Genomic DNA, 12,602 nt, shown 5'->3' on the forward strand with positions numbered 1-12,602 from the left:
ACCATAGTTTCTTCATCCTTTCCCTGCCTCAATGAGACAAACCTATCTACCACCGCATGCAAGTGTCCCGTAAACAACCCCACATTTCCACTGAGCATTTCCCCAAGTACATCTGTTCCCAATTAATGCTCCGAAGTTCTTGCTTATTAGCCCTCCTTCAGTTAAATATTTTCCCAGAGCTTCATGTCCATCAATACCTCAAAGATGCCATGCAAGTTGATAGGGTGGTTAGGAAGGCCTTCGTTAGTTGGGGATTAAGGTTAAGAGCCGTGAGGTAATGTTGCAGCTCTATAAAATCCTGGTTAGACCACACTTGTGTTTAGTTCTGGTCATGGCATTATTGGAAGGATGTGGAAGGTTTAGAGAGGGTGCAGAGGAGATTCACCAGGATGCTGGCTGGATTAGAGAGTGTGTCTTATGAGGAAAGGTTGAGCCAGCTGGAGCTTCTCTCTTTGCAGTGAAGGAGGATGAGAGGTGACTTGATGGACATGTACGAGATGATAAGAGGCATAGATCCAGTGGACAGTCACAGTCTTTTTTCCCAGGACTTAAATGGTTAAATACATGGCAGTATAACTTTAAGGTGATTGGAGGAAAGTATAAAGGGGTATCTCAGGTAGTTTTTTTTTTAAACATAGAGTGGTACATGCATGGAACACGCTGCCAGAGCCGGTGGATGAGGCAGGGTACATTGGGGACATTTAAGAGACTGTCAGATAGGCAACATGGATGATAGGAAAATGGAGGGCTATGTGGAAGGGAAGAGTTAGACTGATCTTGGAGTAGGTTGAAAGGTCTTGTGGGCCGAAGGGCCTGTACTGTACTGTTCTATACTGTCTGCTCTGATCCCTGTCCAAGACTATGATAAAGGTCAGGGAGTTGTGGTCACTGTCTCTGAAATGCTGACCTGATCCACCAAGAGATCTGACATCCTACCCGGTTCATTGCCTAGCACAGATCCATCCCTCATCAGAGGGACTTGGTGGGTTGCTGGAACATTGTGCTCTCCACCCACTGTTTGTGCTGGGATTTAGGGGACTGCTGATGCAGAGATCGTACAGGCCAAAACACTCGGAGACTCCCGCACTACAACACCAATACAAACAAAAAGTAATATTCACTCTCTACTGAAGGATCAGAAGAAATTGCACAACTGTGAACATACCTCATTCCGTCACAAAAGACAGTGACCTCTCCATAGCATCTCACACAAAATGCCGGAAGAACTCAGCAGGTCAGGCAGTATCTATACGGAAATGAATAAACAGTCAACATTTTGGGCCAAGACATCGACTCTTTATTCCTCTCCATTGATGCAGCCTGACCTGCTGATTTCCACCAGCTTTTCATTTTTTATTATTATTTCAGAGATACAGCATGGAACAGGCGTTTTTGGCCTATCAAACCATATCACCCAGTGACCTATGTGTTTAATCCTAGTCTAATCACAGGATAATTCACAATAACCAATTAACCTACTAACCGGTACGTCTTTGGACTGTGGGAGGAAACCGAAGCACCTGGAAGACACCCATGCATACACAGGAAGAACATACAAATTTTCTTACAGAGGAGACTGGAATAAACTTCAAACTCTGACACCCTAAGCTGTAATAGCGTCATACTCACTGCTACATTACTGTGGTGTTACACTGGAGCAGAAATTCGCAACCAGAGGGGATAAATTCACTCAACTTCACTTGCACCATCACTGAACCGTTCCCATAATCTGTGGACTCTTCATCTTATGTCCTCGATATTTATTGCTTATTTACTTATTATTATTTCTCTTCTTTCTTTTTGTATTTGCACATTTTGTTGTCTTTTGCACCCTGGTGGTCCATTTTGTTGGTGTGGTTTTTCATTGATTCTATTATGGTTACTGGACTTATTGAGAATGCCTACAAGAAAATGAATCTCAGAGTTGTAAATGGCGGCATATATGTACTTCGATAATAAATTTACTTTGTACTGTCTCCTCCTGGACTTACTGAAGGCAGCATAATTATAAAGTGCCAACAAGTAGTGCAGAACACACCACCAGCCCCCAGATACCGTCCTCACGGAATCTCTTATTCAAAGGCACTGGGTAAAAGCAAGTTGGTGCTGCCAATTACCACTGAACATAGAGACTTTTTGGACAGCTCAGTCCCATAGCCAGCACTTACTCACACTAAAATGAGGTGTACCTGTGGCATATTGATTGCAAATCCTTACGTAAACCCAGTGAGAACAATGGTAAAAAGCAAGCAGCATTTATGCCATGCCTCAACTATTAATTGTCCACAGTGAATAATGCGAATTCTACCACACGGTAGCCAACAGTTAGTGCAACACTACTACAACTTGGAGCATCGGAGTTTGGAGTTCAATTCCAGCATCCTCTGAAAGGCTTTGTCCATTCTCCCCGCAGAGAGCATGTGCTTTTCCTGGGTGCTTCTGAGGAAAATCCACGCTCTCCACAGGGACTCCTTACAGAGGGTGCCGGTTAACTGGTCATTGCAAATTATTCAATGATTAGTTTAGGGTTATATCTTGGGGGTGTCGGGGTTTGCAGGGCGGCGTGGCTCAAAGGGACAGGAGGGCTTTTCTGCGCTGTATCATTAAATAAATGAATCAATAAAGCATCTTCAACCTCCATTGTACACAAAAATACTGGATATACTTCGCGAACAAGTCAGTGATTACTTGTTTAAAGATACAGCACAGGTCCTTCCACCAAACCACACTGTCCAGCAACCTACCTAGCCTAATCAAAGGACGAGTTACAATGACTAGTTAAGCTACTAACTCTACGTCTTTGAACTGAGAAAACCCATGTGGTCACAGGAAGGAATGTACAAGCTTGCTTAGAGAAGACCCCGCAATTGAACCCCGACCTCTGACACTTGAGCTGTAACAGTGTCATGCTAGCCACCATTCTGATGAAAGGTCATCCATCTACTAATTGGCCACTTCCTCACAGATACCATCTTGTCCTCAACACTTCCAGCATCGTCATTTTTTTCCAGATTTACAGCACCTGATGTTTTTTGCCCTTTTCACAGTCTCTTGCATGCACAATCTCAGAGCAACACAGCTCAGATACAGCCTCCTCGGCCCCAGGCCACGCCAGCCACACAACAGACAGTCAGCATCTTCACCCTGGAAGGCATGCCCAGGGGGTAATTTCAATGGAGATGTGAGGGGCAACTTGTTTTTTTTTATTACACGCAGAGCGGTGTGATGGGGCAGTGGTAGAGGCAAAAACACTGGAGACTTGTAAGAGACATTTAGATAGGTGCAGAGATGTGAGGGAAATGGAGGGATATGGACACTGTGTAGGCAGAAAAGATTAGTTTAATTGATTATTACCAATTACCAATTTAATTGGTTCAGCACGACATTGTGGGCTGAAGGTCCTGTTCCTGTGCTATATCATTCGATGTTCTATCATCTCTCGAATGATCACCAACACAGAACTGCAACCAACGTTCTAAACAAGTTGACAAGGTTCATCACGTAGACCAGAAATTGTCCCATAGGCCACTGTGCCCCACCATTAAACTCACCGCAAATGGCCAAGCAAGCACAGTACAGGCCCTTCGGCCCACAATATTGTGTTAATAATACTTCAACCAATTCTAAATCAAACCCTTCCCAATCACATAGGTCTCCATTTATCTTTCTGCACAATTTTCACCACTGAACTACCAAGTATTAGAACATCTACCCATCAAAATCCCCACTTCTAACTCAGAAAGAGGGCAATGAAACAAGACACAATCAAACCACAATATACATGGTTTGTGTTTCCTTCCGATGTGGCGGATTTCAACCACAACAATAGCAACAAGCCCACCATTTATCATCATGTGCCAAAAGCAAATCACCTGACACAAAAGGATGTATACAATTCTTTAAAAGAAAGGGGAGAGTATCGGTGGAGCTCTCTAGACAACATGGCAGGTACGCCATGGTGGTGTTGCGGCTAACATAACGCTTTACAGCGCCAGCAATTGTGATTCAATTACAGCCGGCATCTGTAAGGAGTTTGTATGTACTCCCTGTGACTACATGGGCTTCCTCCGGGTGCTCCGGTTTCCTCCCACATTCCAAAGATGTACTAGTTAGGATTAGTGAGTTGTGGGCACACTATGTTGGCGCCAGAAGCATGGCGACTTTTGCAGGCTGCCCCCAGCACATCGTCGGGCTGTGTTCATCGTTGACGCACAACACATTTCACTGTATGTTTAGAATTTTGAATGCACATGTGACAAATAAAGCTAATCTAATCTTAAAAATCTTAGGTAACTGTTTCTGAGCTGACCTGACTCTAAAGCAGTTACTTTCTCCAAGCAGTAAGGCTGATCAACACCCCCCCCCCCCCCCACCACTTTATCATTTCCTGTCAGAAATGTGTACAGACTGTCCTAGTGTCACTTTATGGACATATAACCAATCAGAGGATCAATACAAGAGACTGAACGGATTTGATATTGGAACTAAAATTCCACTAGTACAGGGAATAGGACTTTATTCCCTGGAGTGTTGAGAGTCTGAAGGGAAATTATGAGAGATACAGGTAGGGCAAATCCAAGCAGGCTTTTTCCACTGAGGTGGGGTGAGACTTGAACTAGAGGTCATGGGTTAAGGGTACAAGGTGATACATTTAAGGGGAACCTGGGGGGGGGAGGGGCTTGTTCACTCAGAGGGTGGTGAGAGTATGAAACTCTCACCACCTCGCAACACTCTTTCAATCTTATTGATATCTTTCCAGTAGGTAGGTGACCAGAAACAGACACAGTGCTCCAAATTTGGCCTCATTAAAGTCTCGTTTAACTTTAATATAACATCCCAGAGTTTACACTCCACTCAAACTTTGACCCACCCCTTTCACTTCACCCGATCAGCATCTTCTATCACCCTCCTCTCGTTATCTAGCTCTCACCCAAATGACAAACCCTTGCACAGTCAGAGTTCTACTCAAATTCAGCTGCATCATCTCATACTGAAGTGGAAGAACAGCTCTGAGCTAAATCAAACACCCAGGGCTACAGACTGCAAGTGCTTTGACACTAAGATATTGCTACGAGACGGTAAAGATCTTCAGCTACTCCCTAACAGCTATACAACAAGAAAACATTTCAGAAGTTTCATGGCCTCGGGCACGCAAGCAATATGGCTGTCCCAATTTGGGCAAAGGATCGTTAAGCTGTAATATACGTAGATTGTATCATCTCCCACAGATCAGCATCAGGTTTTATTATCACTGTCGTACATAACAAGCATTTGGTTGTCTCGTGGCAGAGACATAAAATTACTATAAATTACAAAATAAATAGTGCAAAAAAGGAACAGAGAGGTAGTATTTTGTCCAAGGACATTGGTATTTCCATACTAGGTCCTGATGCTACACTCTCCACCACACATCTTCAGAAGTTTGTCAAAGTTTTAGATGTCATGTTGCATCTTCAAACTTCCAAGGCAATTTAGCAAAGTTTTCGTTTTATCCACCGGCTACCTAGTAACATATAAAGTAGTACACTATTGGAAAAAAAGGATTGTTGATAATATTCAATTCAATAGAAAACAGAAATTGTCATAAACACTCAACTAGCTTCACTGAAAATCATACAGAAACTACAGATAAAATCTGAAATTGAAACAACATTGTGTCAAATTTTTAATTTACTACAAGATCAATCTACCCCTTCCTTCCACATAACCCTCTATTTTTCTTACATCCATGTGCCTATCTATCCTACATGTCCCTAATGTATCTGCCTCCACCACTACCCCAGGTAGTTCATTCCAAACACCTGTGTCAAACCTACCTCTGACATCCTCCCTATACTTTTCTCCAATCACCTTAAAATCATGCTTTTTCGCATTACCCTTTGCTGCTCTGGGGGAAAAAATCTCTCTGGCTATCCACTCGATCTTTGCTTCAAATCATCTTGCACACTTCTATCAATCCATCAGATCGTAAGACATAGCAGAATTACGCCACTCAGCCTATCAAGTCTGCTCCATCATTCTATCATGCTTGATTTATTATCCCTCTCAACCCCATTCTCCTGTCTTCTCTCCATAACATTCGACGCCCAGACATATTAACCTCTGCTTTATATATACTCAATGACTTAGCCTCCAAGCCGTCCATAGCAATGAATTCTGCCGATTCACCACCCTCTGGCTAAACAAATTCCTCCTCACCTCTGTTCGAAATGGACATCCCTCCATTCTGTCCCCTCCAGACCTAGACTTCCCCCACGAGAGGAAACATCCCCTTCATATCCACTCTAACTAGGCCTTTCAATATTCGATAGGTCTCAATGTGACCTTCCCCTCCATTCTTCTAAACTGCAGCAAGTACAGACCAGAGCCATCCAATGCTCCTCTTATATTTACCCTTTAATTCCCAGAATCATCCTCCTGAACCTTCTCTGGATCCTCTCCAATGCCAGCACATCCTTTCTTAGATAAGGGGCCCAAAACTCTTCTCAATACTCCAAGTGCAGCCTGACAAACGTCTTATTAAGTTTCAGCATTACATCCTTGCTTTTATAATCTGGTCCTCTTGAAATGAATGTCAATACTGCACAGGCTTTCCTAATCACCAACTCAACCTCCAAGTTATCCTTTAGGGAAATCTGCAAAAGGATTCCCAAGTCCCTTTGCATCTCTGATTTCTGAATTTTCTCCCCATTTAGAAAACAGTCACCTCTGACCCTCCTTTACTCCAGAGAGAAAAGCCCCTAGCCTATTCAACCCACTCCTCATAGGATATGCTCTCTAATCCAGGCAGCATCCTCGCCAACCCCCTGTGCATTTTCTCTAAAACTTCTATATTCTTCTTATAATGAGGTGACCAGAACTGGTCACAATATACCAAGTGTGGTCTAACCAGAATTTTATAGAGCTGCTACATTACATTGTGGCTGTTGAATTCAATATGACTAATGAAAACCGTCTTGATAACCCAATCAACCCGTAATCAGAGGGATATACGGATGTGAATCCCCAGATCCCTCTGTTCCTCCACACTGACAGGAACCCTGCCATTAACCCTGTATTCTCCCTTCAAGTTCGATCTTCGAAGACTTCCGGTAAGATGGCGATTGCTTAGCTGCTCCGAACTTTTGTTCCGTTATTGTCGCTATCTTTGCACTAAATGTCTCCATTTTTTAAACCTTAGTTAGGAACTTTTTTGGTTTCTTTTACTTGCCTGTGAACACATCTACCTTACAATGTCTAGCAAGAGTTCTAAATCCGGGAGAAAGGAAGTTCCGGCTCTGTCGGCTGAGACCCTCGCTGCGCTGGAACAACTCCGAGACGATATTTTAAAGGAATTTAAAACTGCTTTCAAACAGCTGGAAGCCAAACTGGATCGTATCAACGATAGAGTGGACGAACATGCTGAACACTTATCTCGCATCGATTCGACTTCTGAAGATTTAGAAAGTCGTGTTCAATACTTGGAGACTCTCTGTTCCAGCCTAGAGGAAAAATGTAACAAACTCCTTTCCAAAATGGTGGATCTCGAAAATCGCAGCAGACGTTGTAACCTCCGAATTCTTGGGTTGCCAGAGGCCACCGAACAGGGATCAACCGTGAAGTCTTTCGCCGAGTTTCTCTGTGAGATATTCGGGAAAGATTTGCTTCTGAACCCGCCTGAGCTCGAGAGGGCACACAGGGTCTACGTTCCCCCCAGAATTCTGGGCTCCCACCCGCGACCGGTAATTTTGTGCTTTCATCAATACCAGGTAAAACACCGTCTGATTATGGAGGCATGTCGCAGAGGTACTTTTACTTTCCAAAATACAATCATTCGCTTTGTGGAAGATTTTGCACCCCAGACCTTAAAGATGCGCGCTGAGTTTAAAGGCGTAATGAAAGTGCTTTATGATCGTGGTTTTAAACCCTCTCTTCGCACTCCTGCCGATTTACGAATCACGCTTAATACTGGAAAATATAAGTGGCTTAAGTCAGTGAAGGAGGCTGAGGCATTTGTTGCAAGTCTTCCGGCTATCCAGTCATCTTCGGAACCCAATCAGACCTCCTAAAATGGTGGATAAGTACTTCTCATAGTAAAATTACTTTTTCTGGACTCAGACTTTACTTGAATCACTCAGACATTATTCATTGAAACTCTAAGGGCTGTTGATAATCTCTCCCTGGATTTGGTGTGCCTTTTTTAAATAGACATTCTGTGCTTAATGTTTCCCTATGGACGTTTAAATAGTACTTGTGTAATCTATTTTATTCTTGTATAACTTTATCTATAGAGCTCTACAACTGACTCTAACTTGTTTTGGAGGTTTGAAGTCTTTATTGAAGGCCTCCCTGTTTGTTGGTTCACAGTTTAATTGCTGATTTATTTTTATTTTTTTATTTATTATTATTTTTCTTTTTTTCACCTTTTTTTTAATCTTTGATTTTTTTTTCTCCTCTCTGTAAATGGTTGATAAGTACTCTTCTTGAATTTATAATTTTCCCCTTCCTCCCTTTTTTTTCCCCTTCTTTTACTTTATTCTTCCATAATTTTTCGCGGGTAGGTTAGTTTTGGTTTTCTTCCGATTTTCTCTGTATTAAGTTTTATATTTCTGCAGAAGATGTTCCAATTTGTAGTTATGTTTTCTAGTGCATAAACTAGTTACTATTTGCTATAGTATTTATACGGAACTGCTGTTAATGACACAGATCTGGAAGTTATATTTGGGTTAATTTTTTTGGTAGAGCTAGCTGCTTTTTTTTGGTAGCCATCTAGTTTTGGGTTGTGTCGGTGGGGTGGATTTTCCAGTTCCGACATCACTCACTGTACTTATTGTTTTTCTTTATTGCTCAGGACATGTTTATGTTTTGATTTTACGAATCTATGTTTACATTTCTGCTCCCAGACTGCTATTGTATTGCTTGACTTTTTATATGCCTGCTGCCTTTTATGCATTAGTAATTGATAATGGCTAGTGCACTTAAATTCGTGAGCTGGAATGTAAAGGGATTGAATCACCCTGTTAAAAGGAGGAAGGTATTCTCACATATTAAACAACTCAAAGCTGACATTGCTTTCCTTCAAGAAACTCATATTCGTTGTTTTGATAACTCCCAGCTTCTGTCAAAGTGGGCGGGTCAGCATTTTCATTCATCTTTTGCCGCTAAAGCTAGGGGAGTCTCCATTCTTATTAACTCAAATATTCCTTTTGAACTCCATAATAAAACATCTGATACAAATGGCCATTTTATTATTGTTTCTGGTAAACTATATAACACTAAAGTTGCACTAGCAAACCTGTATGCCCCCAACTTTGATGATGTTAACTTTTTTTAACGTTTTTTTTCCTCACTACCAGACTTAAACTCATACTCTCTTATACTGGGTGGTGACTTCAACTGTTGGTTAGATCCTAATCTGGATCGATCGTCCTCTGTTACCAGATCACCTACTAAATCTGCCTTAGCTATCCAATCGTTTCTCTCTAATTTTGGTATCTCTGATATATGGCGTTTCCTTCATCCTACTGAGAGAGATTATTCTTTTTTTTCACATGTTCACCATACCTTCACTAGAATTGACTATTTCTTACTCGATAACCAACTTATTCCATTTGCCTATTCTTGTGACTATCAGAGTATACTGATTTCTGACCATGCCCCAATTACTCTCTCTCTGAACTTTCCAGGTCTCCCTCAGAGGAATAAACACTGGCGGTTTGATTCAACTTTATTATCGGATGATGATTTTCTAAAATTTATTAAGGATCAGATAACCTTTTATTTTAACACTAATACATCACCTGAAATGTCATCCCAGATTGTCTGGGATGCCATGAAAGCATATCTGAGGGGTCAAATAATCTCTTACACAGCAAATCTCAACAAGTTCGATCTTCCAAAGTGAATCACTTCACACTTTTCTGTAGGAAACTGTGCTTGTTTTACACAAAGGTAGTAAAAACAAAACTGGAACAACCTTTTCCTCATTGCTGTGTGACTTGCCTTTCTGTTCCTGTTTAAAAAGCAGAAAGCCCAGCTCTTGAAGGTCAAGAAACCTAATCCTATTAAAGGTCACTCAACCAAATGCTCATCCACTTACGAAAAATCTCGTGAAGTCTATAAAATGACCAGAACTGCATACAGTACTCCAAATTAGGCCTCGCCAACATCTTATACAACTTCAGCATAACGTCTCATCTCCTGTACTCAATACATTGATTTATGATTTATGATATGCTAAAAGCTTTATGACCCTATCAACCTGTGACGTCACTTTCAAGGAACTGTGCATCTGTATTTCCAGATCCCTCTGTTCAACCACACACCTCAGTGTCCTATTTAGACTGATTTATCACATGTACATCAAACAAACAATGAAATGCCTTGTTTGCATTAACAACCAACACAACCCAAGCATGTGCTGGGGGCAACCTACGAGGGTTGTCACACATTCGGGCACCAACACAGTATGCCCATCGTGCTCAGCAGAACACAAGCAACAAAAAGTGGGCACCGTGGTAACATAGCGGTTAGAGCGACACAATTAGAACTCAAGAGTTCAGAGTTCAAACCCAACACTCTCTGTAAGGAGTTTGTCTGTCCTCCCTGTACTCTGCTTTTCACCCACAGTCCAAATGTGCACCAGATAGGTTAAGTAGTCATTGTAAATTGTCCCATGAATGGGTTAGGAGTAAAATGGCATTGTCAGGGGTTGCAGGGCGGCACAGCTTGAAGGGGCCTATTCCACACTATCTCTAAAACAAAACAACAATAGCAAAGCAAAGCTCTTTTCTTCCTCTCACACAGACAGGGCTCTAGTATCCAGGCTTTGGCTGTTGCTCTTCAACTTCTGGACTTGAGCAATCTACCATCTTCAGGGTCAACCCACACGCAAACTGATGGGATCCCAAACTCCAGGCATGACTAGCCAGCTCTCATGCGTCCTGCACGCACCGACATCTGATCCCAGGACCCTACTGATTCTGGACAGCTCAGCATCCACATCAGGAGTACAGAGATCTGAGAGATGGAGCAAGTGGCTCAAAATCCACATAATGAACTGGTGCCACCATCTGCACAAAGTTCAACGTAAATTTATTATCAAAGTGCATATATCACCACATGAGATCCATTTCTTGTGTGCATTCACTATAAAATCAATGTAAGACTACACACAATAAGATGGACAAACAACCAATGTGCAAAAGAAAACAAACCGTGCAAATACAATAAAATAAATAATAGATAGATAGATAAATAAATAAGCAAGCAAGCAATAAATATTGAGATGACAAGTCCTTGAGCTTGAGTCCATACGTTACGGGAACTGATTATGCATGGCACAGATGTATGTATGTATGCCTCCGTTAGTCTCAATAGACCATGGATTTGCACCTTGGAAAGTTTCCAGGGCGCAAGCCTGGGCAAGGTTTTTTTTATGGAAGACCGGCAGTTGCCCAAGCTGCAAGACTCCCCTCTCCACGCCACCGATGTTGTCCAAGGGAAAGACACTAGGAACCATACAGCTTGGCACCGGTGTCATCGCAGAGCAATGCGTGGTTAAGCGCCTTGCTTAAGGACACACACGCAGCCTCAGCCAAGGCTCGAACTAGCGACCTTCAGATCACCAGACAACGCCTTAACCACTTGGCCACGCGCCAACACCATGGCGCAGATAGGAATGAGAAATATGGGTCATAATTTTGCAGACACTTATTATACTAAGAATTCATTCAATGTTCTTGACATTACTAACCAAGATTAAAAACAGAACTCGCTCATCAATTAATCTAACCATAAAACTGTATTGCACAAACAAGTGGCAACATGACCACATAAGATTTTAAAGTCCCCATCATATATAAACTCTCATCAATAACACTGTACCGAGACAATGCACTCTTAATGACTAAACACTTAACAGCATTGATGAGCAGGAGGGTCCAGGGTTTCAAGTCCACGGCTCCCAGAAAGTGGCTACACAGGTTGATTGGGTGGTTAAGAAGGCATATGGCATGCTTGCCTTTAATAGTCAAGGCATTGAGATCGTAAGTCAGGAAGTTATGTTGTGGCTTTATAAAACTTTAGTTAGGCCACATTTGGAGTATTGCATACAGTTCTGGTCACCCTACTATAGGATGGATTTCAAGGCTTTGGAGAGGGTGCAGAAGAGGTTTATCAGGATTCTGCTTGGATTAGAGGGCATATGCTATAACAAGAGGATGGACAAATTTGGGTTGATTTTTCTGGAGTGGCAGGGCCTAAGGGGAGATCTTATAGAGGTTTGTAAGATTATGAGAGGCAGAGATAGAGTAGATAGTATCTTTTTCCTCCCAGGGTTGAAAGGTCTAATACCAGAAGGCATGCATTTAAGGTAAGGTGGGTAATTTCAAGGGAGATGTGAGGGGCAAGACTTTTTTTTTTACACAGAGTAGTGGGTGCCTGGAATACACTGCCTGGGGTGGTGGTAGAGGCAGATACATTAAACACTTAACAGACATTGAGATAGGAACATGGAAGGATATGGATAGAAAGGATTAGTTTAGTTGGCAACACACACAAAATGCTGGAGGAACTCAGCAGGCCAGGCAGCATCCATGGAAAAGAGTAAACAGTCAATGGGC

The 12,602-nt window shown here is 42.1% G+C and overlaps 1 protein-coding gene across 2 annotated transcripts in view; it reads right to left on the reverse strand.

Annotated features, from left to right (window-relative positions):
- The window catches only part of inppl1a (inositol polyphosphate phosphatase-like 1a), a 202,780-nt gene that overhangs the window by 172,502 nt on the left and 17,676 nt on the right, over nucleotides 1–12,602 (reverse strand). Inside the window, exon 1 of one of the 2 annotated variants that reach the window (XM_073044344.1) lies at nucleotides 1,166–1,185. The exons of the other annotated variant lie outside the window; for it this stretch is intronic. Coding sequence (XP_072900445.1) covers nucleotides 1,166–1,170 — 5 coding nt within the window. The 5' untranslated portion in view covers nucleotides 1,171–1,185. Of the gene's footprint in view, nucleotides 1–1,165; nucleotides 1,186–12,602 lie in introns of those variants that run through there. 2 annotated transcript variants of the gene reach the window in all.

Source organism: Hemitrygon akajei, chromosome 4 (assembly GCF_048418815.1).
Source record: "Hemitrygon akajei chromosome 4, sHemAka1.3, whole genome shotgun sequence".
Classification (NCBI taxonomy): domain Eukaryota; kingdom Metazoa; phylum Chordata; class Chondrichthyes; order Myliobatiformes; family Dasyatidae; genus Hemitrygon; species Hemitrygon akajei.